The sequence below is a fragment of the Oncorhynchus clarkii genome, chromosome 2 (assembly GCF_045791955.1).
Source record: "Oncorhynchus clarkii lewisi isolate Uvic-CL-2024 chromosome 2, UVic_Ocla_1.0, whole genome shotgun sequence".
NCBI classification, from domain to species: domain Eukaryota; kingdom Metazoa; phylum Chordata; class Actinopteri; order Salmoniformes; family Salmonidae; genus Oncorhynchus; species Oncorhynchus clarkii.
The window spans coordinates 8534681-8558986 of NC_092148.1; the positions used below are offsets into that span (position 1 = coordinate 8534681).

Genomic DNA, 24306 nt, shown 5'->3' on the forward strand with positions numbered 1-24306 from the left:
TTACTCCCCCCATGGACACTTGCTCACTCCCCCACATGGACACTTGCTCACTCCCCCACATGGACACTTGCTCACTCCCCCACATGGACACTTGCTCACTCCCCCCCATGGACACTTGCTCACTCCCCCCATGGACACCTGCTCACTCCCCCCATGGACACCTGCTCACTCCCCCCCATGGACACTCCCCCCCATGGACGTCAGAACTTCCTGACTGATGTCTTGAGATGCTGCTTCAATATATCCACACAATTTTCCTTGCTCATGATGCCATCTATAGTGAAAAAACACCAATATCTTTCATAAGTTCTTTCAACAATAAAAGCTAATTTGCCAACATTAATGAAAATTGATATATAGCCATTTGGGAAAAATCTCATATTATGTAATGAATTACATGATTTGTTTTATTATATTATGTAATATTGATACACTCTTTGGCATACACAGAATACAGACCTGTCAGCGTGCGTGTGTGTGTGCGCGTGCGTGCAAGAGTGTGTTCTCTAAATGGCCAATGAGAGGAAGGTTAAATGCCAGAGGTCATAGATCAGTCTGTCCATGCAGAGCTCTTACAAAGTTTTAGAAGGTCTTCCATTGATAGGAGCGTTGATTTGACAGTACACCCGGGCGCCCGGGAGCCCCTGTCAGGATTTCGTGGATGAGTGACTTGAGCCCAATGCCCACACAATAATGTAGCCTACAGGAGTGCCTTGGACTCAATTAGGCATACGTCAGAGAGTCAGAGAGGTCTTTTGACGGGAGAGTGTGTGAGATTGTTGTAAATAGCCTGCCTGCCGAGCGTGTGCTGTCAGTGGTGCTGAACTCTTCAGACACAGCCACCAGAGATAAAGAACATCTCAGTTTGTTCGCTCCTTTTACTGGACATTATTATTTCATCCAGATGGGAGTTATGCAGCCAAGGCGCAGAATGTCCTATGCCAAAATGAAAGGGCTTGTGTCATTTTTTACTGGTAAGTTTGACATTCCATGGAATTCTATGAATGTAGTTACAACTATGTGTTTTCAGATTCTAGTGTTTGAATGCTCGGTGGCCTAACACCTTTTCTCACCAACTGCTATAATGCGTTATTATGGTGTTATAAAGCATTGTCAATAACAGGTACACTACATGACCAAAAGTATGTGGACACCTGCTCCTCAAAGATCTCATTCCAAAATCATGGACATTAATATGGAGTTGGTCCTGCATTTGCTGTAATAACAGCCTCCACTCTTCTGGGAAGGCTTTCTACTAGATGTTGGAAAATTTCTGCTGGGACTTGCTTCCATTCAGCCACAAGAGCATTAGTGAGGTTGGGCACTGATGTTGGGTAATTAGGCCTGGCTCGTAGTCAGCATTCTAATTCATCCCAAAGGTGTTCAAAAGGGTTGAGGTCGGGGCTCTGTGCAGGCCAGTCAAGTTCTTCCACACTAATCTTGACAAACCATTTCTGTATGGACCTCGCTTTGTGCACGTAGGCATTGTCATGCTGAAACAGGAATAGGGCTTTCCTCAAACTTTTGACACAAAGTTGTCATTGTATGCTGTAGTGTTAAGATTTCTCTTCGCTAGAACTAAGGGGCCTAGCCCGAACCATGAAAAACAGCCCCACACCATTATTCCTCCTCCACCAAACTTTACAGTTGGCAGTTGGCACTATGCATTGGAGCAGGTAGTGTTGGCATCTGCCAAACCCAGATTTGTTCGTTGCACTGCCAGATGATGAAGCATGATTCATCACTCCAGAGAATTTGTTTCCAATGCTCCAGAGTCCAATGGCGGCAAGCTTTACACCACTCCAGCCGATTGGGCATGGTGATCTTATGCTTGTGTGAGGCTGCTCAGCCATGGAAACCCATTTCATGAAGCTCCCGACGAACAGTTCTTGTGCTGATGTTGCTTCCAGAGGCAGTTTGGAAATCGGTAGTGAGAGTTGCAACCGAGGACAGAGGATTTTTACGTTCTACTCGCTTCAGCACTCGGTGGTCCCATTCTGTGAGCTTGTGTGGCCTACCACTTCACGGCTGAGCCGTTGTTGCTCGTAGACGTTTCCATTTCACAATAACAGCCCTTACAGTTGACCGGGGAAGCTCTAGCAGGACAAAAATTTGACAAACTGACTTGTTGGAAAGGTGGCATCCTATGACGATGCCACGTTGAAATTCACTGAGCTATTAAGTAAGGCCATTCTACTGCCAATGTTTGTCTATGGAGATTGCATGGCTGTGTGCTCGATTTTATATACCTGTCAACTACGGGTGTGGCTGAAATAGCCAAATCCACTAATTTGAAGGGGTGTCCACACACTTTTCTATATATAGTGTATAACACATCGTTAATGTCATTGAATAGCATGTATGACACCCTTGATGTCTTACATCATGTTACTAGAGGTTTTTTGACCTTCCGTTCAATGTTTTTCATTAGATTTTCAGCTCCTTTATAGTGAGTTTAGTTATATCGACACTTTGAGAGCCTACTGATATTGATACTAACATAGTCCTATGTAAAAACCCTCTCCTGTGTTTCATCTCTGCTTGAAGGAAAGAAAGGGGGCTTCAGCAACTTCCTGCACAAACTGGTGTCCGACCACCAAATCTTTCAGCAACTTACTGTAGTAATGATTGTACTCCATATTGATGATCTAAAATAACGTATTATGTTATAATTAACACAGAGACACACATAGACACAACACACTGTCCATGTTGTCTCTGTGAAGCCTAGATGCCCAGACCATCCTGCTGCAGGAGAGCCTGAGAGAGAAGAGAGGGAGGAGAGGGAAAGAGAGGAGAGAGAAGAGAGGGAGGAGAGAGAAAGAGAGGAGAGAGAGGGGGGAACATTGGTGAGTATTTATAGGCATACAGCCAGGACACGTTTATATAATCTCTGTCTGACCCAAATCTACCCCCCCCCCCCCCCCCGTCCTTTTATCTCTCTATCAGCGTCTGCCAAGTTTGCTGGAGGAGACTCGGTGAGTACCCCAAAGTTATGGCCAGGAGTTTTTCCTTGAGTTGCCCATAGCCAATGGAAATCATCAGACCTCACACTCATGCTGCTCTGTTGTCATGTTTACCAGGGTGAAGCCTTCTGATATCCACTACCTGAAGGTCATCGGCAAAGGAAGCTTTGGGACGGTGGGAGCAAGTGTGTGTGTCCCTTTACGTGTGTGTGTGTGTTTATGAGTAGGCCGGTGTGTGTTTGTTGTGTTGGTGATGTATTTATCTTGTTGCAGGTGGTGTTAGCGAGACACAGACAGAGTGGAAGTATGTACGCTGTAAAGGTTCTACAGGAACAGGTCATACTGAGGAAGAAAGAAGTATCTAGTATTCCATTCTATTTCCATTCTATTCTATTTCCATTCCATTCTATTTCCATTGCATCCTATTTCCGTTCCATTCTATTTCCATTCTATTCTATTTCCGTTACATTCGATTTCCATTCTATTCTATTTCCATTCCATTCTATTTCCATTCCATTCTATTTCCGTTCCATTCTATTTCCATTCTATTCTATTTCCATTCCATCCTATTTCCATTCCATTCTATTTCCATTCCATTTGTCACGGCTGTTGAAGGAAGAACTGGACCAAGGTGTAGCGTGGTGAGCGTACATTTTCTCCTTTTATTCGAAAAGACGCCGACAAAACAATAAACAATACAAAACAAACCGTGAAGCTTAAGGCTATGTGCCATCAAACAAAGTTAACTTCCCACAAACACAGGTGGGAAAAAGGGTAGCTAAGTATGGTTCCCAATCAGAGACAACGATAGACAGCTGTCCCTGATTGAGAACCATACCCGGCCAAAACAGAAATAGAAAATCATAGAAACACAAAACATAGAATGCCCACTCCAACTCACGCCCTGACCAAACCAAAATAGAGACATAAAAAGGATCTCTAAGGTCAGGGCGTGACAGTACCCCCCCCCCCCCCCCCCCCCCCCCCACCACCCAAAGGTGCGGACTCCGGCCGCAAAACCTAAACCTATAGGAGAGGGTCTGGATGGGCATCTATCCGCGGCGGCGGCTCAGGTGCGGGACGCAGATCCCGCTCCACCGCTGGCTCACCCCACTTTGGTGGAACCTCTGGTGCGGGGACCCTCGCCGCCGACCCCGGACTGGGGACTCTCGTAGCGGGCCCCGGACTGGGCGCCCTCGTTGCGGGCCCCGGACTGGGCGCCCTTGTTGCGGGCCTCGGACTGGGCACCCTCGTTGCGGGCCCAAGACTGGCGACCGTCGTCGCTGGAGGTTCCGGACTGGGGACCCTCGTTGCGGGCCCTGGACTGGGCGCCCTTGTTGCGGGCCTCGGACTGGGCACCCTCGTTGCGGGCCCAAGACTGGCGACCGTCGTCGCTGGAGGTTCCGGACTGGCGACCGTCGTCGCTGGAGGTTCCGGACTGGCGACTGTCGTCGCTGGAGGTTTCGGACTGGCGACCGTCGTCGCTGGAGGTTCTGGACTGGTGACCGTCGTCGCTGGAGTTTTCGGACTGGCGACCGTCATCGCTGGAGGCCCCGGACTGGCGACCGTCGTCGCTGGAGGCCCCGGACTGGCGACCGTCATCGCTGGAGGTTCCGGACTGGCGACCGTCATCGCTGGAGGCGTTCTGGCTGGATGCCCGCTTCCACCCGGCAAATGCGGGACGCTGGCACCGAGCACACTGGCCTGTGAATGCTCAGCCTCGACAAGTGCGCATCACCCCATAGCACGGGGCCTGACCAGTCACATGCTCGCCACGGTAAGCCCAGGGAGTTGGCGCAAGTCTCCAACCTGACTCAGCCACAACTTCCCACAAAGACAGGTGGGAAAAAAGGCTACCTAAGTATGGTTCCCAATCAGAGACAGCTGTCTATCTTTGTCTCTGATTGGGAACCATACTTAGGTAGCCTTTTTTTCCCACCTGTCTTTGTGGGAAGTTGACTTTCTTAGCCTTAAGCTTCACGGTTTTGTTTTGTAGTGTGTATTGTTTTGTTCGGTGTCTTTTCTTAATTAAAGAACATGTACGCTCACCACGCTGCACCTCCTTTCAACAGCCGTGACACCATTCTATTTCCATTCCATTCTATTTCCATTCTATTCTTTTTTCCGTTCCATTCTATTTCCATTTCATTATATTTCCATTCCATTAATTTCCATTCAATTATATCCATTATCTATCCCTCTCTCTCTCTCTCCTTCCAGCAGAGCTGTGATGGTAGAGAGGTGTGTTGCTGAAGGGACTGCAGCATCCATTCCTGGTGGGGCTCCACTTCTCCTTCCAGACCTCTCACACTCTCTTCTTCGAACTGGACTACATCAATGGAGGAGAGTTGTTCTACCATCTCATCTCCAGAGGGAGGAAGCCTTCCCTGAGCAACATTCTACTCTGCAGAGATGGCCTCAGCCCTGGGCTACCTCCACTCCCTCAACATAGTCTACAGGTGCGCAAACACACACACACAATGAGAGAGGGTGCATTTTCCTCACAGTGATTTAACCCTCGGTACCCCCCCTTAGAGACCTGAAGCCAGAGAACACCCCATTGGACAGTGGAGGTCATGTGGTTCTGACGGATTTCGGGCTGTGTAAAGAGGGCATGTCTGTGGGCGGGACTATGCAAACGTTCTGTGGAACCCCTGAGTATCTGGCGCCAGAGGTGCTGTTAGGCCACACCTGCTGTGGAGCTGTGGACTGGTGGGGGCTGGGGAGTGTACTTTATGAGATGCTTCATGGACTGGTGAGTGTTTCTCTTTCAGCTACTTTTCAACTAGCATATTCCATCCACTGCACACTTATCTGGCTCCCTCTCTCCTCTTTCTTATTTTCTCTCTCTCTTTCTCTCTCTCTCTTCCTCAGCCCCCGTTCTACAGTCGCAGTAAGGCCGAGATGTTTGAGAACATCCTTCACGCCCCCCTGCAGCTCCATAGAAGTGTGTCCCAGTCTGCCTGGACTCTGCTGCAGAGAGACTGTACCAAACGCCTTGGGGGGGAACATGACCTTGTAAGCACCCCCCATTACCCCACCTGGCACAGAATGCTGACACATACATGCAAGTCCACATACACACATACACCCATACACACATTGACGTGCTGTCTCACTTTGTTTGTAGGCTGAGCTGCAGAGCCACACCTTTTTCCTGTCCATCAACTGGGATGACCTGCTAGCAAGGAAAGTCCCTCCCCCATTCATTCCCAACCTGGTGAGTGTGTGTGTGTTTTATAAGGGCTATGGGTCAGTTTGGATCTGTGACTACCTGAATGTGTGTCTGGTCACTCGTTCCCTCCCTCTCTCTTTCAGTCTGGTCCGTGTGATATGCGGTATTTTGACCCAGAGTTCACGCTTCTTCCAGCCCCCGCCTCCCTCGGTTTGAGTGACATGTTGGGAGACGTGGCCAATGGAGCCTTCCCAGGGTTCTCCTATATGTCTCCGGCTGAGGTTGGAGTCACAGAGCCCTGATATCATTCTGATATTATTTGTGTTTTGAGTAAATTAAAATGCATTTTCCTATCATGTATCAGATTGTTTATATCTCACAGAGAACGGAGGCTCAAGCCGTGTTAGAACCAGTGGTTAAATTGAACCGGAGCTACCTGGAGTTGGCCTCCTGCACCTTGGGTCAAAGGGAGAAGGTTAGGGTAAGGATTGTGGTTGAGGTTAGGGTAAGGGTTGAGATAAGGGTAAGGGTTGAGGTAAGGGTAAGGGTTGTGGTTAAGGTTAGGGTTAGGATAAGGGTTGTGGTTGAGGTAAGGGTTGAGGTTAGGGTAAGTAACAATACTTGGTTAAGGTTATGCTTAAACCAAGATGTGATAAGAACGTGTGTGTGTGTGTGTGTGTGTGTGTAGAGCCAGCCCAGGTGTGCGAGGTTACAGCTGGTTTAATAGTTCTAAGATGATAAATTACATGATTAACATTGTCTGACATAAGATTAACATTCATAGAGAATACAGGTATTACATACTACAGATATTACATACCAGAGATATTACATACCACCGATATTACATACTACAGATATTACATACTACAGATATTACATACTACAGATATTACATACCAGAGATATTACATACCACCGATATTACATACCACCGATATTACATACTACAGATATTACATACTACAGATATTACATATACGAGCTGTTTCCTGGACTCAAAAGCTTGCTCATTGGAGAATCACTTGGCTCAATTGGTGTCTGGGAAGCCGGTCCAACAGAAACAATGTGCAACAATCAAACAGGTAACCGAGTCAACAGGAACATTTGGTTTCCCTCCATTTCCACCGGACTCACTGCAAAGAACTCTAGTCAGTGTGTGTCTGTGTGTGTACTCAGTAGCTGTTGAAGGTGGGGTAACTCTGGTCACTCTGGCAGGTGAAGTAAGCTATCAGCTGACCGTTACAGATCATCAGAAACAACCCGCTGCCTTCAAACAAAACACAACCACACACACACATAAAACCATTAATAAAGAAGAGACATAACTAACTACTCATCTATAACTCCTCAGTAGGTTTCCCACAATAAAACAGAACATGTGTGGGTGAGGTGAAGTGAGGGTGAGGTACAGGTTTTTACCAAGGGCCAGCCACCACTGCCATACCAAGGGAAACTCCAACATCACTGAAACACAAACATTACAAACACATATTACAAACACATTAAAAACAGGTAATATGCCACACCGAACTAAGGATGGGGAGTGTACATCGTATTGCTTTAGAGCTATCCAATCCTTACACATGAGGAAGGGGAATTAAAGAAGACAATGGGATAGGGTCAATATATGTGCCTTGTTTTGGGCCCAGCTGCTTCTCAACTCTAACCTCACTTCCCGTCCTGTCATGATGTCATCAAAGCTGGCCCTGAGCACTCTGCTCAGCCAGCAAGGGATCATTCTGAGTTAAGCCTGTGTGTGTGTGTGTGAGTGAGTTCAGGCATGTGTATGCATTTATGTGTGTATGTGTGTGTGTCTCACCCAGGCTGGTGAGCAGTACGTGCAGTAATGTGACTGTGAGAGCGTAGTCCCAGACCCATCTCCTCACCACGGCTGCAAACAGCAGACCACTGCAGAAATAGGTCAACTCCATGGACAGCAGGTTCACTGGAACAACAATATAAGACCTTAACCATATGTAGAGGACATGCACACACACTACCATACACATCTTCACTCACCCAGGTATTTGGAGTTGGACTCCAAATTGGTTGGTTCAGTCTTAAAGTCAAAGGGAATAAGTCCATCAAAGTGATCCAACCTGAATGCAAACAGAAGAGCAGCAGATCAAACAAACAAACAGGATATTCAAAAGAAGGAGCTAGGAGGGAACCAGGGTGGTTGAAACTGACTGTCTTTCCAATCAATGAAAACAGACCAATAGTTGCTGTGTATTCCACGAATCCCTCCCCCTCTCTTCTGTCACCTGGCACCAGGTTTATAGAAGCCGCCTGAGGACAGCTCACCGTTCCAGCAAGGTCACTTACCCAATAACCACACGTGCACGCAGAGAGAGGAAAAGAAAAGTGTCGCACCTGAACGCGCCGAAACACACACTCCCAATCATGTAGTAGAGAGAGTAGAATATGACGAGGCACAGCAGCATGTGCACAAGCACTGTCTGGGGGAGAGAGATCGAGAGAAAGAAAGAGTGAAAGAGAGAAAGAGATCGAGAGGGTCAGAGTCATTCATCCCAATAATAATATATCGCACATCATAGACCTAGGCTATACTCAAATCAGCCGCCAAGACACTGTAGCAAAGCCGTGACAGCACTGTCAACTGAACCGTGGATCATTCAGCAGGTGTAAAAGCTCCCATGGCAGAACTCCAACAGACTCTGCAGGGGATGCGCACTGCGGGGGAGCAGCAGAGGACAGAAGACCTTCATTTGCACAGACTGAGTGATCATTATCTGTTGCATTTGCCATTCACGATAAATGAAATATCAGTCGCTGAATAGAAATGATAGGCTGATAGCTTATGTTTCATAGTCGCCAACAACGACACCTGATGATTTCGTATTTTATTTATTATAACAGCGCCCATGTCTGACCCACGGCTGCACGTGAGTGTAAAATCCGAGTAAACAGTCCTCTTACCCTCGTGTCGGCCACTTTACCCCTGAAGGCCATCTCATGGTTTGCATCTGTCGTTCTTCTGATGTTGAGAATAATGTATGTGACTGGGCTACTGAGATGTTACAGTGTAATCCGTAAGAAAACAGCATTACACTGCCATCTAGCGGTAGCGACAGGAAAAAGCAGGCTTATTTATAGGCAACACTGCCATTGAAGACTGCATCTCATGCCAAATAGACTACAGTCCAACGTTTCTTCCAGTCCAACGTTTCACTTGTAATAAGAACAGTAGGGATGTCTTATACATGAACCCTTAAAATAGCAAAGTCAGAGATCTTCTATTCCAGACGTCTGGTCTGGTTGGGCATAGATAGCAAACATGAAAAGGCATCACGTTTTACAAAAAAAAACATTAAGAGCTGATAGCCTATAGGCCTTGTTGTAATCAATACTAGGGTCTAACTACTGTAGACCTATTTGGCGTCTGTTCTTACTTTTTTTTGCTGAATTACTGGTTGGAAGTGTGGCCAAGCAAATAAAACAGCTAGAAGTTGGGTTTATGATTAATCTACTGTCATCTTTCTTTTAACATATGGAGACAATATTGACTGGTGGTGACGTAAAGAGTTATTGACAGCATACAGCGACATGACCACAATGGAAATCGCGCGCCACGCCAAACAGACTCTGCACGCCCCTGCGCTCCGATTTGATGCTCTCTGAGATTCTGAAAATACACGAAGGAGAAAGACAAGTCCCGAGGCATGAATACAATATTTAATCAACTATATGTCCACTCTAAGCGTCCGTCTTGCTGTACCTATTGACCATCGATAGTTGTGTGCTCAAGTTTACCGAGATCCAAAGTTGTCAGGCAGCGTTCATTGAACGCATGCGCATTGCATCCACTATCCAGCTCAAAATAAGAGTTAAAACAGAAACGAGGTGAGTTCCATAATTTTCAAGCAATATAATCGCCGTTATACATTAAATGTTGCAAATAACAATAGTAATCGATAAAGCATCGTTCGTTTTATAATTTGCACCGGTTCTTATTATTTGTACTGTGATTTAAAACCGTAAAGATAAATCGGAGAGTCAAGTTTCTATTGAAGAAATTAAAAGCAAGCAATTCTATATTTTAGCCTTGAACAAATAAGGCAGTGTAGGGGCGGTTATTTACTTATTTATACCAACTAATGTGGAAGTCCGTTCCTAAGCATTTTCTAACGTTCAAAACCTGGAAACTTATTTATTACTGGTTGTCCTTACTTCGCTACACCAAGCCAAAATGCTAGTCCCAGTTCCTAGCCGTCTAGCTACCAGTTTGAATTGAACCGTAGTGACGCTTTGCTAGCCAGAAGCAGTTAGCAAGCTAGCTGGCTGACATTCCGAGACAAGGGGAAAGTAAAGAAAATGGCCATGATGAGGGAAAACACTAACCTATGAAATTGCAGGGTATATATGTGGTTTTATTTGACAGACACGGCCCTGCATTCTGTGTTTCAATAAATAACTTGAGTCATTTACATAGTTTTAACGTGTTGGTGGCCTCTTCCTTTGCTCCGCCATTTTGTATAAGACGAATGCTAATCATGGGCGCACGTACACTTTATTTATGCTCGAATAAATTCGAGGTTTAAACTTGGGAACGTAAACTGACAGCTGTTGAACAGCACACTTGATTGTTTACTTCCCATCCGTATATTTCAGTCAAAAAATATTATTTCTGACCAAACTATAGGGTTGATGCAGCGTCGAGGCGAAAACGTTATATCGTGATCTTGGTTTGATTAAAACACACGTAAATTTGACATTTCTATGCAGAACACATTGTTTTCTTTAAAATCATTGATTATTCTACCATCGCTGTTGTCCGCGTCAACGCAAACAGCCAATTTAATAAGATACTCTTAAAACAAGGAAAAGCTGAACTTGTTCTTTTAACTTGTATTTGACACGTCTCTCACGGTGTTTGTCAATACTTGTGTTCTAGGCCAATCCATGCAGGAGTGCTTGTGCGTTTATTTTGTGCTATTTAGCTTTAAAAAGTAAAATATTTACTTGTTTTGCTTCATATAAGTGCATGCATTTATTCCACAACAGTCGCCCTCTAGCGGCGATGGGATGCGGTTCTTTAGTACCCGATTTGCACGCGCAGGTTGACTTGCAGGTACCCACCCTGTACTTTTTGTGCCAGGGATATTTTTGGAGTTCCCCTTTTTGGATAATGTCATTTGATTGATTGATTTGTTTTTATTAGCTAATTTAAAAAAAAAAGAGAGACATACACACACACTACATTCATTTAAAAAAACTTAACAGGGATTGCTAAATAAAGTCAGTGACTTATTCCCATTGTGGTCCCTAAAGTACATGGTGGAAAAATATTACAAAAATACAGACATAGATATATTATATATATATATATAATGAAAACAACACATAGATAGACATTTGAGAAAGATCTGTTAAATGGATACAATTTCAGTTTTACATACCTTTTCTAGCCCATATCCTAGCCCATATCCTAGCCCATATCCTTGCATGAACAAACACCCACACATCTTGTCTTAACATGAGAGACAGACAGATGTCATTTGGCAGTGTTTCCCCATCCACTGCTGAAGTGGGCGTGTTATTAACAAATGTTATTTGTCTCATGCATCCTAAACAACAGGTGTAGACTTAACAGTGAAATGCTTACTGATGAGCCCTTTCCAACAATACAGAGAGAAAAATAGAAAAGTAATAGAAAAAATTAGAACACAAGGAATAAATCCACAATGAGTAAGGATTACTTTTTTATTTCACCTTTATTTAACCAGGTAAGCTAGTTGAGAACAAGTTCCCATTTGCAACTGCGACCTGGCCAAGATAAAGCATAGCAGTTCGACACATACAACAACACAGAGTTACACATGGAATGAACAAAACATACAGTCAATAATACAGTAGAAAAAAAGAAAACAAAGTCTATATCAGTGAGTACAAATGAGGGAGTTAAGGCAATAAATAGGCCATGGTGGTGAAGTAATTACAATATGGCAATTAAACACTGGAATGGTAGATGTGCAAAAGATGGGTGTGCAAGTAGAGATACTGTGGTGCAAAAGGAGCAAAATAAATAAATACAGTATGGGAATGAGGTAGATAGATGGGCTGTATACAGATGGGCTATGAACAGGTGCAGTGATCTATGAGCTGCTCTGACAGATGGTTCTTAAAGCTAGTGAGGGAGATGGGAATCTCCAGCTTCAGTGATGTTTGCAGTTCGTTCCAGTCAGTGGCAGCAGAGAACTGGAAGGAAAGGCGACCAAAGGAGGAATTGGCTTTGGGGGTGACCAGTGAGATATACCTGCTGGAGCGTGTGCTACGAGTGGGTGCTGCTATGGTGACCAGCGAGCTGAGATAGGGTGGGGCTTTACCTAGCAGAGACTTGTAGATAACCTGTAGTCAGTGGGTTTGGCGACGAGTATGAAGCGAGGGCCAGCCAACGAGAGCGTACAGGTCGTAGTGGTGGGTAGTATATGGGGCTTTGGTGACAAAACGGATGGCACTGTGATAGACTACATCCAGTTTGCTGAGTAAAGTGTTGGAGGCTATTTTGTAAATGACATCGCCGAAGTCAAGGATCGGTAGGATGGTCAGTTTTACGAGGGTATGTTTGGCAGCATGAGTGAAGGAAGCTTTGTTGCGAAATAGGAAGCCAATACTAGATTTAACTTTTGATTGGAGATGCAACCTGTTATGGATGATGCGAATTTTCGCAGCTTTTTGTTAAAAATCGCGCAACATTTCAAAGTCCTGCTACTCATGCCAGGAATATAGTATATGCATATGATAAGTATGTGTGTATAGAAAACACTCTGAAGTTTCTAAAACTGGTTAAATCGGGTCTGTGGCTATAACAGAACGTGTTTAGGAGTAAAAATCCCTGGTAAAACTGTTTACCAAAAAAAACACAAAAAAAATATTCGTCCGCCATTCAATGAATTGTCTAAGGCGACAGAAAATAAATGGGGATCCCCTGTAAACGCCTACAGCTTCCACACGATGTCGCCAGTGCTGTCAATTCATGTCTGCTTTATCCTTGGTTAGATCACGAGTAGGTGCGCTTCCTGTCTTGAGGCGCACCACAGGATGTTGTGAAATTGAAAACATGGACGATGATTTCCAGACTTGCTGCTATCGAATACAGATCGCCCCATGATCAATTTTATAGATTATTAACGTTTATTAATACCTAAAGTTGGTTTAGAAAAGTAGTTTGAAGTGATTTGTAAAAGTTTATAGGCAACTTTTGTCATTTTAAAAAGTGACGTTGCGTCTTGTAAAGGGGCATTTTCCAGGATCAGACTGGCCTTCAGCAAATGACATTTTGGGTATACAATGACGGATTTAATCGGGAAAAATACCCAATTGTGATGTTTATGGGACATATAGGAGTGCCAACAAAGAAGCTCGTCAAAGGTAATGAATGTTTTATATTTTATTTCTGCGTTTTGGGTAGCGCCGGCTACCGCAAAATCTGTTGTTTAGGTGACGGTCTGCTATTCTGGGGGGTGCATGCTATCAGATAATAGCTTCTCATGCTTTCGCCGAAAAGCATTTTACAAATCTGACTTGGTGGCTAGATTCACAACGAGTGTAGCTTTAATTCAGTACCTTGCATGTGTGTTTTAATGAAAGTTTGAGTTTTATCAAAAACTATAGGTGGCGCTCTAAATTTCCGCTGCTCTAATCCCGCCACAGGAACACTCCTCCATAAAAGGTTAATGTGAGTCTGGAAGGAGAGTTTACAGTCTAGCCAGACACCTAGGTATTTGTAGTATTCTAAGCAAGAGCCATCCAGAGTAGTGATGCTGGATGGGCGGGCAATGATCGGTTGAATAGCATGCATTTAGTTTTATTTGTGTTTAAGAACAGTTGGAAGCCACGGAAGGAGAGTTGTATGGCATTGAAGCTCGTCTGAAGGTTAGTTAACACAGTGTCCAAAGAAGGGCCAGAAGTATACAGAATGCTGTCGTCTGCATAGAGGTGGATTAGAGAATCACCAGCAGCAAGAGCGACATCATTGATGTATACAGAGAAGAGAGTCGGCCCGAGAATTGAACCCTGTGGCACCCCCATAGAGACTGCCAGAGGTCCGGACAACTTAGCTATATACACGGGGTACCAGTACTGAGTCGATGTGCAAGGGTACGAGGTAATTTGGATGTGACACCTGTATGGTTATTGATTGATTGGGTGTGTTCAAGTAGTAAGGCTAACAAAACTTTGTGTTAACGAGTAAAGTCAGACGAGGTGCATCTGCGACAACCAAATGTCGGACACTGTAATGGTTAGCTGTGTATCGCAATGTTTTTTACACGGCAAAAATTCAAACCCGAGGCAGACAAAACACTTTGGTCCTTTAAAATCCTGCTGTATGTAAAATATTGTGTCTATAGCTTCGGCGCATGTGACCAATACCATTTTATTTTGACTGATGGATTGATTGATGTCAGTGCAGGAGGAGGAGAGCAGGGAGAGATGACTGACACCCCGCCCAGCGATGGCCCCTCCCAGGGGGCAGAGTTTGACATGATGGGTGCTCTGGACTGGCAGGACGGCATCGCCACACTGCCCGGCAGCGACATCAAGGTTTGTGTTTGTGTGTCTGTGTGTGTGGATACTACAGACAGGTACTACAGACAGGTGTGTGACTGACTGGTATCTCTCAGTTCCGTATGACAGAGTTTGGAACTTTGGAGATCGTGACAGAGCCAGAGGTCAAAGAGGCAGGGCCAACCCCCCAGAACCCTGCCCAGTCGAAAAGCCCCACCCCTCCACCAGAGGCCCAATCAGAGAGCAGTGCAGCCTCTTCTGCAGCCAAGGAAGTCCAGCCACTTGCACCCAAGGGTAAAGTAAACATATGGTTATGAAGGAGTTATAACATAGTTTTGACTGTTTATAATAAGTGTGTCGAATTTAGACTCATAGCTCTGATATATGTCAGCACTGTGTATATTAGCATACTACATACTGGGTGCTCTGCAGATGGGGGCATAGAATTACAAAGCTTCAATATTATTATGCTCTTTCCCCCAGCTCAAGGCCCTGTGCTTCTGTCTCTAGAGGAGGGTCCCACTGTGGAGGAGCCGAGGGCGGAGGCGGGCCCCAGGGCGGAGGCGGGCCCCAGGGCGGAGGCGGGCCCCAGGGCGGAGGCGGGCCCCAGGGCTGCGATGGCTATCTGTAGGTCGTGTGGGGGCTCCGGTCCACTGGAGAGTTTCCTCCAGGGCAAATACTGCAGCTCCATTTGTGTCCAGCCCTCCAGTGGCAGGTAAACATGTTAGCTGTTCTTACTGTACTGTATTTTAGAAAGCATATTGATAGCAGTAACAGTTAAGACCCAAAACAGTCATCACATGAGCATAGTTCCTAGAATGACCTCTGTTCCGTGTGTGTTTAGGTCATCACCCGGAGAGCGGAGGGAGAGAGAGGGGGGGGAGGGGGGACTGGGGAAACGAGTGAGGAAGAAGAGGAAGATCTACATGAACTCTGGTGATGAAGACGAAGACAACCAGGAGGAGGAAGAGGTGATGATAGAAGATGTGGCCAACGCTGGTCCTGAAAAGCATTGTAATGTTGTGTGTGTGTGGCAGCTCACCTGCCGATGAGTGACTGTCTCTCTCTACAGGACAAGTCCAAGGCTGTCAAAGGGAGGAGAGCTGCTAAGCTGGCCAAGCTAGGTATGTCCTATTATTATACTGAGGGGAGGGAGAGGATGGATAGATGAGAGGATGGATAGATGGAGGGATGGATGGATTTGTTGGGAATGACAGGGGCTGGAAAGTTTGTCCAATCAGGTAGTCCAGGGGTCATGAGTCCTGCAATCCTGCTGGTTTTCATGTCACTGATTGGCTGATGTGACTGTTTTTTTTGTCCCACCCCCAGTGACAGCCCCACCCAATAAGAAGCGACCCTGGAGCTGGCCCTCCTACATGGAGGAGGAGAAGGCTATAGCTGCCCCCCTTAAACTGTTTAAGGAGGTGAGGCACGCACACTTTATCATACTCTGACACACACAGCTGTACAGACATGTGAAAGAGTGTTATGTGTGTGTGCCTCGCAGCACCAGTCGTTCCCTCAGAGCAGGAATGCCTTCAAAGTGGGGATGAAGTTAGAAGGACTGGACCCCTGTCACCCCTCTCTGTTCTGTGTGCTCAGTGTTGCTGAGGTACGTGTCTAACAGGTCAGACCAATAAGATATAGGAGGAATATCTGCTTTCGAACAACTAACCCTTCGCTTTCTCTCATTTCTTTGCGTTCCTTCCTCTCTGTCTCTTTCTCTCTCTGTCTGTCTCAGATCCAGGGTTATAGGGTAAGGCTTCATTTCGACGGGTATCCAGAGTGCTATGACTTCTGGGTAAATGCTGACACCTGGGATGTAAAGCCGGCAGGCTGGTGTGAGAAGATGGGACACAAGCTGCTACTGCCGAAAGGTCCACACACACACACACCCCAGACACAGATACAAACACATCCGACACGCATACACACACACCCCAGACACAGATACAAACACACCCGACACGCATACACACACACACACACCCCAGACACAGATACAAACACATCCGACACGCATACACACACACCCGACACCCATGCACACCCGACACACACCTGACACACATACACACACACCCCAGACACAGATACAAACACACCAGACACACATACACACACACCCGACACACATGCATATTCTACCGACTGTACAATGTTGTGTGTGTGTGTAGATAGACAAGACTATAACCTTCAACCTTTTGTGTCTAGGTTGTAAGGATGGGGAGTTCAACTGGAACATGTATGTGAAGAACTGCAGAGGTCAGCTGGCCCCCAAACACCTCTTCAAGAGCCTCAACACGGTGAGCCTACCTGACAGCCTGTGTGGATCCATTAATAGTGTGTTTGTGTTGTGAATTAGTTGGTGACCTTAGGCCCATTCAAGCAAGTTTGTATATGAACTATGTGGGTGCATGTGTGTGTAGTCGGTGACTCCGTCAGGGTTCCGTGCGGGTATGAAGCTAGAGGCGGTGGATAAGAAGAACCCATATCTGATCTGCGTAGCGTCCATCGCGGCTGCTGTTGACAACAGACTCCTCATACACTTTGACAACTGGGACGACACCTATGACTACTGGTGTGATGCCAGCAGTCCCTACATCCACCCTGTAGGCTACTGTGAGGAGGCTGAGCTGACCCTCACCACCCCTGCTGGTGAGACACACACAAACATATTTCAACGCTTTATTTGGATACACCATGAAACATTGTATAAGGGTGTGTGTTGTGGTTTCTCCTCTCAGAGTATAAGCACCCGAGGAGTTTTTCCTGGGATAAATACATGGAGGAGACTGGCACACAGGCAGCCCCTGCACGTGCCTTCAAACTGGTAAGACACTCACATTCTCACACACACATAGAGTTGACACTCAAAACATATGACACATGCAAATTACATTGTTGGTGTTGATTGGGAGGCCTGGGGGAATTTCACATGGAGTTCCCCAGGGCTCTGTTCTGGGTCCACTGACAGTCTTTATTTATGTCAGCTACACCCATTACAAAACATGTATATTAATCCATCTGTATCACCTGATGTTAACTCTTGAATGTGTCCTGTAGCGTCCGTGCCATGGGTTCCAGGCTGGAATGAAGCTGGAAGCTGTCGATAAGAGGAATCCCATGCTCATCCGCGTAGCAACCATCGCAGAGGTGGAGGACCACCGACTGAGGGTATGCTGTGTGTGAGAGTGCAGAATGATTATTGTGGAGTAGTGTGTGTGTGTAACTCTCTGTCTTTCTCAGATCCATTTTGATGGCTGGAGTGAGGAGTACGACTACTGGGTGGATGCTGACTGCCCAGACCTGCACCCTGTGGGCTGGTGTCAGAAGACTAGTCATCCCCTACAACACCCCTCCAATGGTGAGACACACACGCACACACTTCCAAAAAATTTACATGATTATAACTTTGCTAAAATCCATAAACATTTCCCAATCAGTCCCAAAGTGTAAGATTGGCAAAAAGGTGCATGCAGAGAAAATACATGTAGCTCAAATGATTCTGGTTCTTCACAGCTGCTGGAGCTGTTGGTTTGTGTGGGGTCAGGTCACTCTCTCTGGTGTTTTTGTCTCTGTGTGTAGTATTAACTCTGCGGTGTGTTTCAGGCTCCACTGATATGCTGGTCCTCCCAGGGCAGGGATGTCCTACCCCAGGATGCAATGGGGTAGGTCACATCCGAGGACCCCGCTACGGAACCCACTACACGTCAGTAACAAACACACACACTAACTGTTAAAAAAGTTTTGTTATCAGAACACGTCATACAATGACTTGTGATCTGTGTGCTGTAATCTGTGAGCAAGGTGATGTGTGTTCCTGTTCTGAACTTGTCTGTGTGTGTAGGGGGGTGAGCTGTCCGTACTCAGAGATTAACCTGAACAGGGAGGGCCAGGTACCAGACCGTCTGAGTGGAGAACGACCTATGACCCTGAGTGGACCTCATCACCGTGGGCGACGCCCAGACCCTCCTCCACACACCCAGACAAACAGCCCCACCACACCGGAGCAGCCTGAGCCTGCAGACGACTCCCCTCAGACCAGGTATGTGTGGAACATGTAACAAAAGGGGTTCGGAAGAGCTTCCATGACTTTGTTTATCTGACTGCAAATAAAGTCAGTTGTGGACTTGTTTCCATGGTAACAGTTGTTTCTATGGTAGTGTAACTAGGGGGCCGACAGTTGACGAGGGTGAACGATCCAGGTGCAGCAGTCAGAGTGAGCCACCAGGGGGCTCCACTGAGCCCACCAACGACGGAGCCAAGGCCAAGAGGTAGCACACAAACTCCACTCTCTCCTACCAAACTCTAGAATGCATGATGGAGCAGAGTGTTTGTTGTTGGTTTACTAAGAGAGTACAATGCCTTCAGAAAGTATTCACACCCCTTGACTTATTCCACATTTTATTGTGTTACAGCCTGAATTCAAAATGGATTACATAGATTTTGTTCCCACCCATCTGCACATCTAATGACAAAGTGAAAACATGATGTTAGAAATGTTAGCCAATTTTTTGCCAATTAACACAGAAATGTCTCATTTACATGAGTATTCACACCCGAGTCAATACTTTGTAGAAGCACCTTTGGCAGCGATTACAGCTGAGTGTCTTTCTGGGTAAGTCTCTAAGAGCTTTCCACACTTTCCCATTATTCTTTGCAAGATTCTTAAAGCTCTGTCGAATTGTTTGTTGATAATTGCTAGACAACCATTTTCAGGTCTTGCCATAGATTTTCAAGTAGATTTAAGTAAAATCTGTAACTCGGCCTCAGGAACATTTACTGTCTTTTTGGTAAGCAACTTCAGTGTAGATTTGGCTTTGTTGTTTTAGGTTATTGTCCTGCTGAAAGGTGAATTCATCTCCCAGTGTCTGAACCAGGGTTTCCTCTTGGATTTTACCTGTGCTTATCTCCATTAGGTTTCATTTTTAACCTGAAAAACTCCCCAGTCCTTAATGATTAAAAGCATACCTTTAACATGATGCAGCCACCACTATGCTTGAAATATGGAGAGTGGTACTCCGTAATGTATTGTATTTGCCCACAAACATAACATGTTGTATTCAGGACATAAAGTTAATTGCTTTGTCACATTTTTTGCAGTACTACTTTAGTGCCTTGTTGCAAACAATGCATGTTTTGGAATATTTTATATTCTGTAAAGGCTTCCTTCCTTTACTCTCAGTATGGATAGTATTGTGGAATAACTACAGTGTTGTTGATCCATCCTTCTACCACAGCCATTAAACTCTGTAACTGTTTCAAAGTCACCATTGGCCTCATGGTGAAAATCCCTGAGCGGTTTCCTTCCTCTCCAGCAACTGAGTTAGAAAGAACGGCTGTATCTTTGTAGTGACTGGGTGTATTGATGCACCATCCAAAGTGTAATTAATAACTTCACCATGCTCAAAGGAATATTCAATGTCTTGTTTTTTTTATGTATTTTTTTTACTAATCTCCCATAGGTGATCTTCTTTGCGAGGCATTGGAAAACCTCCCTGGATTTGTGGTTGAATCTGTGTTTGAAATTCACTGCTCGATTGAGGGACCTTACAATTATCTGTATTTGTGGGGTACAGAGATGTTAAACACTATTATTGCACTCCGTGAGTCCATACAACTTATTATGTGACTTGTTAAGTACATTTTTACTCCTGAACTTATTGACTCAAGACATTTCAGCTTTTCATTTTTAATTAGTAATAAAAAAAAATGTTTTTAAACAATTCCACTTTGACATTATGGGGTATTGTGTGTCGGCCAGTGACAAAACACAGCTCTAATTAATTCATTTTAAATTCAGCCTGTAACACACCAAAATGTGGAAAGATTTGTGGGGTGTGAATACTTTCTGAAGGCGCTGTATGTTGTCTTTCAACAGGTCTGCTCCAGTCCCAAAGTATCTGAAGCTGCACGTCGTCAAGCAGGAGAGTGGAGATGGGAAAGGTAGAGGTTCTGCTCTCAGAAATAGAGAATGAGTGTAACGCTGTGTGGATTATATATTGTCTGTGCATGTCTATTGAAGATATTTACAGCTAATTTCTCCTCCCTCTCCTCCAGACTCCCTGTCTCTCCAGCAGGCGCTCCATGAGTCAGTGTTCTCCCCGGGTGGCTCCTCCTCTCCCCCTCACAGGGTGGCTCTGTGCTGGGACAAACACTGCCAGCTGCTCCCTGAGGTCCTGGGCCTCACAGCTAAGAGAGTTGCAACCTGGACTGCCGACGAGGTCAGACACGCACACATAAACACATAGGCAATACAAACATGTACAGGCGCTCTGTACAAACTCACATATTGTGCAAAACACATACATTACACATACACCCAATACAATAGCTTTGTGTATCCTAATGCATTTTAATTGTGTGTGTGTGTGTGTGTGTGTGTGTGTGTGTTCATGTTTGTTTCCCTGTGGGTCAGGTGGCCAGTTTTGTCAAAGGGCTCCCGGGCTGCAAAGAGCATGCTGCCACCTTCAGGACAGAGGTAAGAGCTACCATTTAAAAACCCAACTTTGTGAATCGCAATAGTCACACACACTCCTCTCATCTGCTGCTCCTGGTTGGTGTATCCTATGACAATTCAACCAAGTCAAATTCAATTCTGCCATTGACATTCAAACACTCACACACACGTTCTGTGTTGAAGCTTATTTTGTGTCTCTGTGTTTCGCTCCAGCAAATGGATGGAGAGGCCTTCCTGCTTCTCACCCAAGCAGACATAGTCAAGATCCTGTCAATCAAACTAGGCCCTGCCCTCAAGATATACAACGCCATACTCATGCTGAAGAACGCTGATGAGGAGTGAGACGCCCCCTGACGCTTCATTTCCTCCCACACCCGACCGCTGTATCTGAATAGTCTAGAGAAGTTTAATCTCCTTTCTTTGCCTCCTCACCTTATTCTCTTTGGTCTTCATCTGCACTGATCTGAGGCCGTAGGATAGGTCAGAGCAACGTAATGGATGGCCACCAGGAATCTGCTTTCAGCTATCCTGTTCTTTCACATCAGTGTAGAGGAGTAGAGAGGATGTACCTGGTGTCAGTGTAGAGGAGTAGAGAGGATACAGAGAGGATGTACCTGGTGTCAGTATAGAGGAGTAGAGAGGATACAGAGAGGATGTACCTGGTGTCAGTGTAGAGGAGTAGAGAGGATGTACCTGGTGTCAGTGTAGAGGAGTAGAGAGGATGTACCTGGTGTCAGTGTAGAGGAGTAGAGAGGATGTACTTGGTGTCAGTGTAAAGGAGTAGAGAGGATTCAGAGAGGATGTACATGTGGTATCTGTTGGAAGATGTTAATTACATACTCCTCACGTCCTCTCCTCGTCTCCTTCTTAAAACCCATTGGATGAGAGCCAGAGGAGAGAGGACGCGAGGATTATGCAATTGAGATCTTACCTGTCAGACAGACATCACAGACAACCCAAGAAAGTGTTTTATACTATAACATAGCAACAATTATAATTTAAAGGGGCAATCTGGAGTTGAAACAATAACAAAGCAGTTGTTTTGGCCAAAAGTGAGGGATGGATGGGGCTGGAGAAATGTTACCGCTCTCAAATTCATAGGCAGAACTATGTATACAAGGACTGACCATCATCAAAATTATAGTTTGAACCATGTTTTGAGGCTAAACAGTGTTTGTTTACATTTACTTTGTTTACCAACATTGAAGATGAACCAGCTTATATTTGGTGTTTTGGGGTTCTGATGGGGTACGACAGTTGAACTAAGCTCATGAGGCATTTATAAGATATTCTTCCAGAATCAAAAATGTATGTAGCAACTGCAGATTGCCCCATGAACCTAAATGTTTTTCTGAGTGAGTAAGAAATGAGCAGTGGGCACCTTTAAAGTTCAGGCATCTTTAAAGTATTGATATTGAATTCAATTTTAAGGTAGACTCAGTGAAATGACGTTGCCACGAGCAGCTCCACAGATATTGAGATGAGTGAGATGCAGGACCTCACACACAGTGTCTGCGGAACAGGAGGCTGGTGGCCCTTTAATTGGGGAAAACGGGCTCATAGTAACGGCTGGAACGGAATCAATGGAATGGTATTGGTTTCCATGTGTTTGATAGCATTGCATTCACTCCATTCCAGACATTACTATGAGCCGTCCTCCCCTCAGTTGCGGATGGGTTCGCTTCACACTGTTCCCTGGCCTGGCTACCGGGAATCAAAACAGCGGAGAAGTTAAGCCTCGCGCTTTAACGCTCGTAGTTGTTGTGGGAATTGATCCACAATGCTGTTTACTTTCAGCATCTACGTCATATCGCTGCGTCCACCTTTAATATTATAATTTTTGAAGTAATAATGGTTGAGGAAATGGTGCTCAGCCCTGAGCACATGGAACCAGATTAGTCCATACATGTTTTTACTTGAATACTTGTTGATTTCTTATTTATTGTTGTGAAAGAAACTCACCATGTAGTTTACCTCTCTGTCAGATGGATACATTCCTCTACATGTCCAGGGCAGGAAGAGGTAGGCACGTCTCAAGGCTTGGGTGGAGGGAGGGAGAGGATTGGTTTGTGTGTGTGTGTGTGTGTGTGCGCGCGCGCCTGTCAGATGTTTATTTAAAAGGGTGAATGTTATAGCATTGGAACTTTAAGGAAAGCTGGACTTCAGGACTAATTCAACTGAAGAGAGATGTTTTTCTATGTATCTGCTTTAGAGCTAATGGTAAAACACTAATGAAATTGGAACGTAAAGAAAGAAAGACAAAATTCATCAATTTGTTCTGAATGAATATAGTTTCCTGTTTCATTGATCTTTGTGTACACAGTGTAAATAGTGTATTATAGCTCTGGGGTTGTGACACCCTGCATCCCTATAGGAAGTGGTTATTTGGAAGCTTATGCAAATCAATACCAATCTTTTCCAAGAAATTAAAAATGTACTTTTTTTTTATTGAACTGAGGAATTCATCTTTTAAAGCTTTAGTGAAATTTTGTAAACAATTTTTTTTGTCAATCTCCGTGCGATACCTTGGAAGTGTGTTGCAATGAGCTTAAATGTGTTTATCAACAATATAGTTTATATTCAAAACCGGGATTTCTGTATTTTAATTTAAGGGGCATTGATAAGTGCTGTTGACTTGTGAGATGGTGTGAGTGGTGTAGGTGCATGTTGGCTTGTGTTTGCTGGAGTGTGTGAGTGGAATGGAATAAATGAAATGCAGTCTCTGGGGTTGTATATTCTTCTAATGTGCATACTGCCTGAGGGCTTGGTTATCCACTCTTCTGATCTGTTAACCACACTGATCTGTGGTCATCATTACCTTGTGTCAGTGGTGTGTCTGTATCATGTCTCAGATTCACAGGAACTGACACCACACCTGTCCTGTCCACGGACACACCTGGTTATGTCATAAGCCTTTCTCCATCCCGACCCACACCAATCTATTTATCAATCTCTCTTCTCCTCCCTTCATCCCCCCATTATGCTGCTATACTAACTAATAATAACTACTAGGATCCCTGGGGACTGGCCCAAACCAGCCAACGATTCCCACGACCCCTCACAACCAGACACAGCTTATCTTGCTAACACACACACACACACAGTCTGGTTTAACTATCCTTGTGGGGACCAAACAATTGATTCATATTCAAAAATCTAATTAACCTACT

At 45.1% G+C, this 24306-nt stretch overlaps 2 protein-coding genes and 1 pseudogene across 3 annotated transcripts; 2 read left to right on the forward strand and 1 right to left on the reverse strand.

The window, feature by feature from the left end:
• The first annotated feature begins 904 nt into the window (after positions 1 to 904).
• On the forward strand, positions 905 to 6443 carry LOC139379063 (serine/threonine-protein kinase Sgk2-like; annotated as a pseudogene).
• A 611-nt stretch (positions 6444 to 7054) lies between these two features.
• Positions 7055 to 9162, reverse strand: LOC139379069 (putative transmembrane protein 244). Of its 2 annotated transcripts, none has more exons than XM_071121833.1 (6): positions 9085 to 9162; positions 8518 to 8603; positions 8164 to 8243; positions 7964 to 8089; positions 7564 to 7608; positions 7055 to 7411 (listed from the first exon to the last, which is right to left on the reverse strand). In XM_071121833.1, the coding sequence occupies exons 1-6, from the start codon at positions 9115 to 9117 to the stop codon at positions 7317 to 7319; spliced, it is 465 nt and encodes a 154-aa protein (XP_070977934.1). In that variant the 5' UTR covers positions 9118 to 9162; the 3' UTR covers positions 7055 to 7316. The 2 variants fall into 2 exon arrangements, with proteins under 2 accessions (XP_070977934.1, XP_070977924.1); XM_071121823.1 differs by having other exon boundaries at positions 8470 to 8603.
• Positions 9163 to 9939: 777 nt separating this feature from the next.
• On the forward strand, positions 9940 to 23859 carry LOC139420507 (lethal(3)malignant brain tumor-like protein 4). The gene is made up of 21 exons (XM_071170717.1): positions 9940 to 10008; positions 14574 to 14709; positions 14790 to 14967; positions 15157 to 15388; positions 15518 to 15644; positions 15746 to 15797; positions 16003 to 16097; positions 16181 to 16285; positions 16415 to 16550; positions 16888 to 16979; positions 17103 to 17331; positions 17421 to 17506; positions 17740 to 17850; positions 17923 to 18040; positions 18286 to 18385; positions 18524 to 18721; positions 18840 to 18950; positions 20558 to 20622; positions 20737 to 20900; positions 21095 to 21157; positions 21350 to 23859. Exons 1-21 carry the CDS (start codon positions 9956 to 9958, stop codon positions 21476 to 21478), a joined length of 2580 nt encoding a protein of 859 aa, XP_071026818.1. The 5' UTR covers positions 9940 to 9955; the 3' UTR covers positions 21479 to 23859.
• The last annotated feature ends 447 nt before the right edge of the window (positions 23860 to 24306 follow it).

What these genes read in the sequence shown, in the direction of transcription:
- LOC139420507 (XM_071170717.1), top strand. Translation starts at nt 9,956, where the DNA reads ATGCGCATTGCATCCACTATCCAGCTCAAAATAAGAGTTAAAACAGAA. An exon ending in GGAGAGTGGAGATGGGAAAG is followed by an intron (nt 20,623 to 20,736) that starts GTAGAGGTTCTG and finishes CCTCTCCTCCAG; the next exon opens with ACTCCCTGTCTCTCCAGCAG. An exon ending in CTGCCACCTTCAGGACAGAG is followed by an intron (nt 21,158 to 21,349) that starts GTAAGAGCTACC and finishes GTTTCGCTCCAG; the next exon opens with CAAATGGATGGAGAGGCCTT.
- LOC139379069 (XM_071121823.1), bottom strand. Translation starts at nt 9,117, where the DNA reads ATGGCCTTCAGGGGTAAAGTGGCCGACACGAGG. An exon ending in CGTGCACGTGTGGTTATTGG is followed by an intron (nt 8,244 to 8,469) that starts GTAAGTGACCTT and finishes GTTTGCATTCAG; the next exon opens with GTTGGATCACTTTGATGGAC. An exon ending in GCAGTGGTGGCTGGCCCTTG is followed by an intron (nt 7,412 to 7,563) that starts GTAAAAACCTGT and finishes TTTTGTTTGAAG; the next exon opens with GCAGCGGGTTGTTTCTGATG.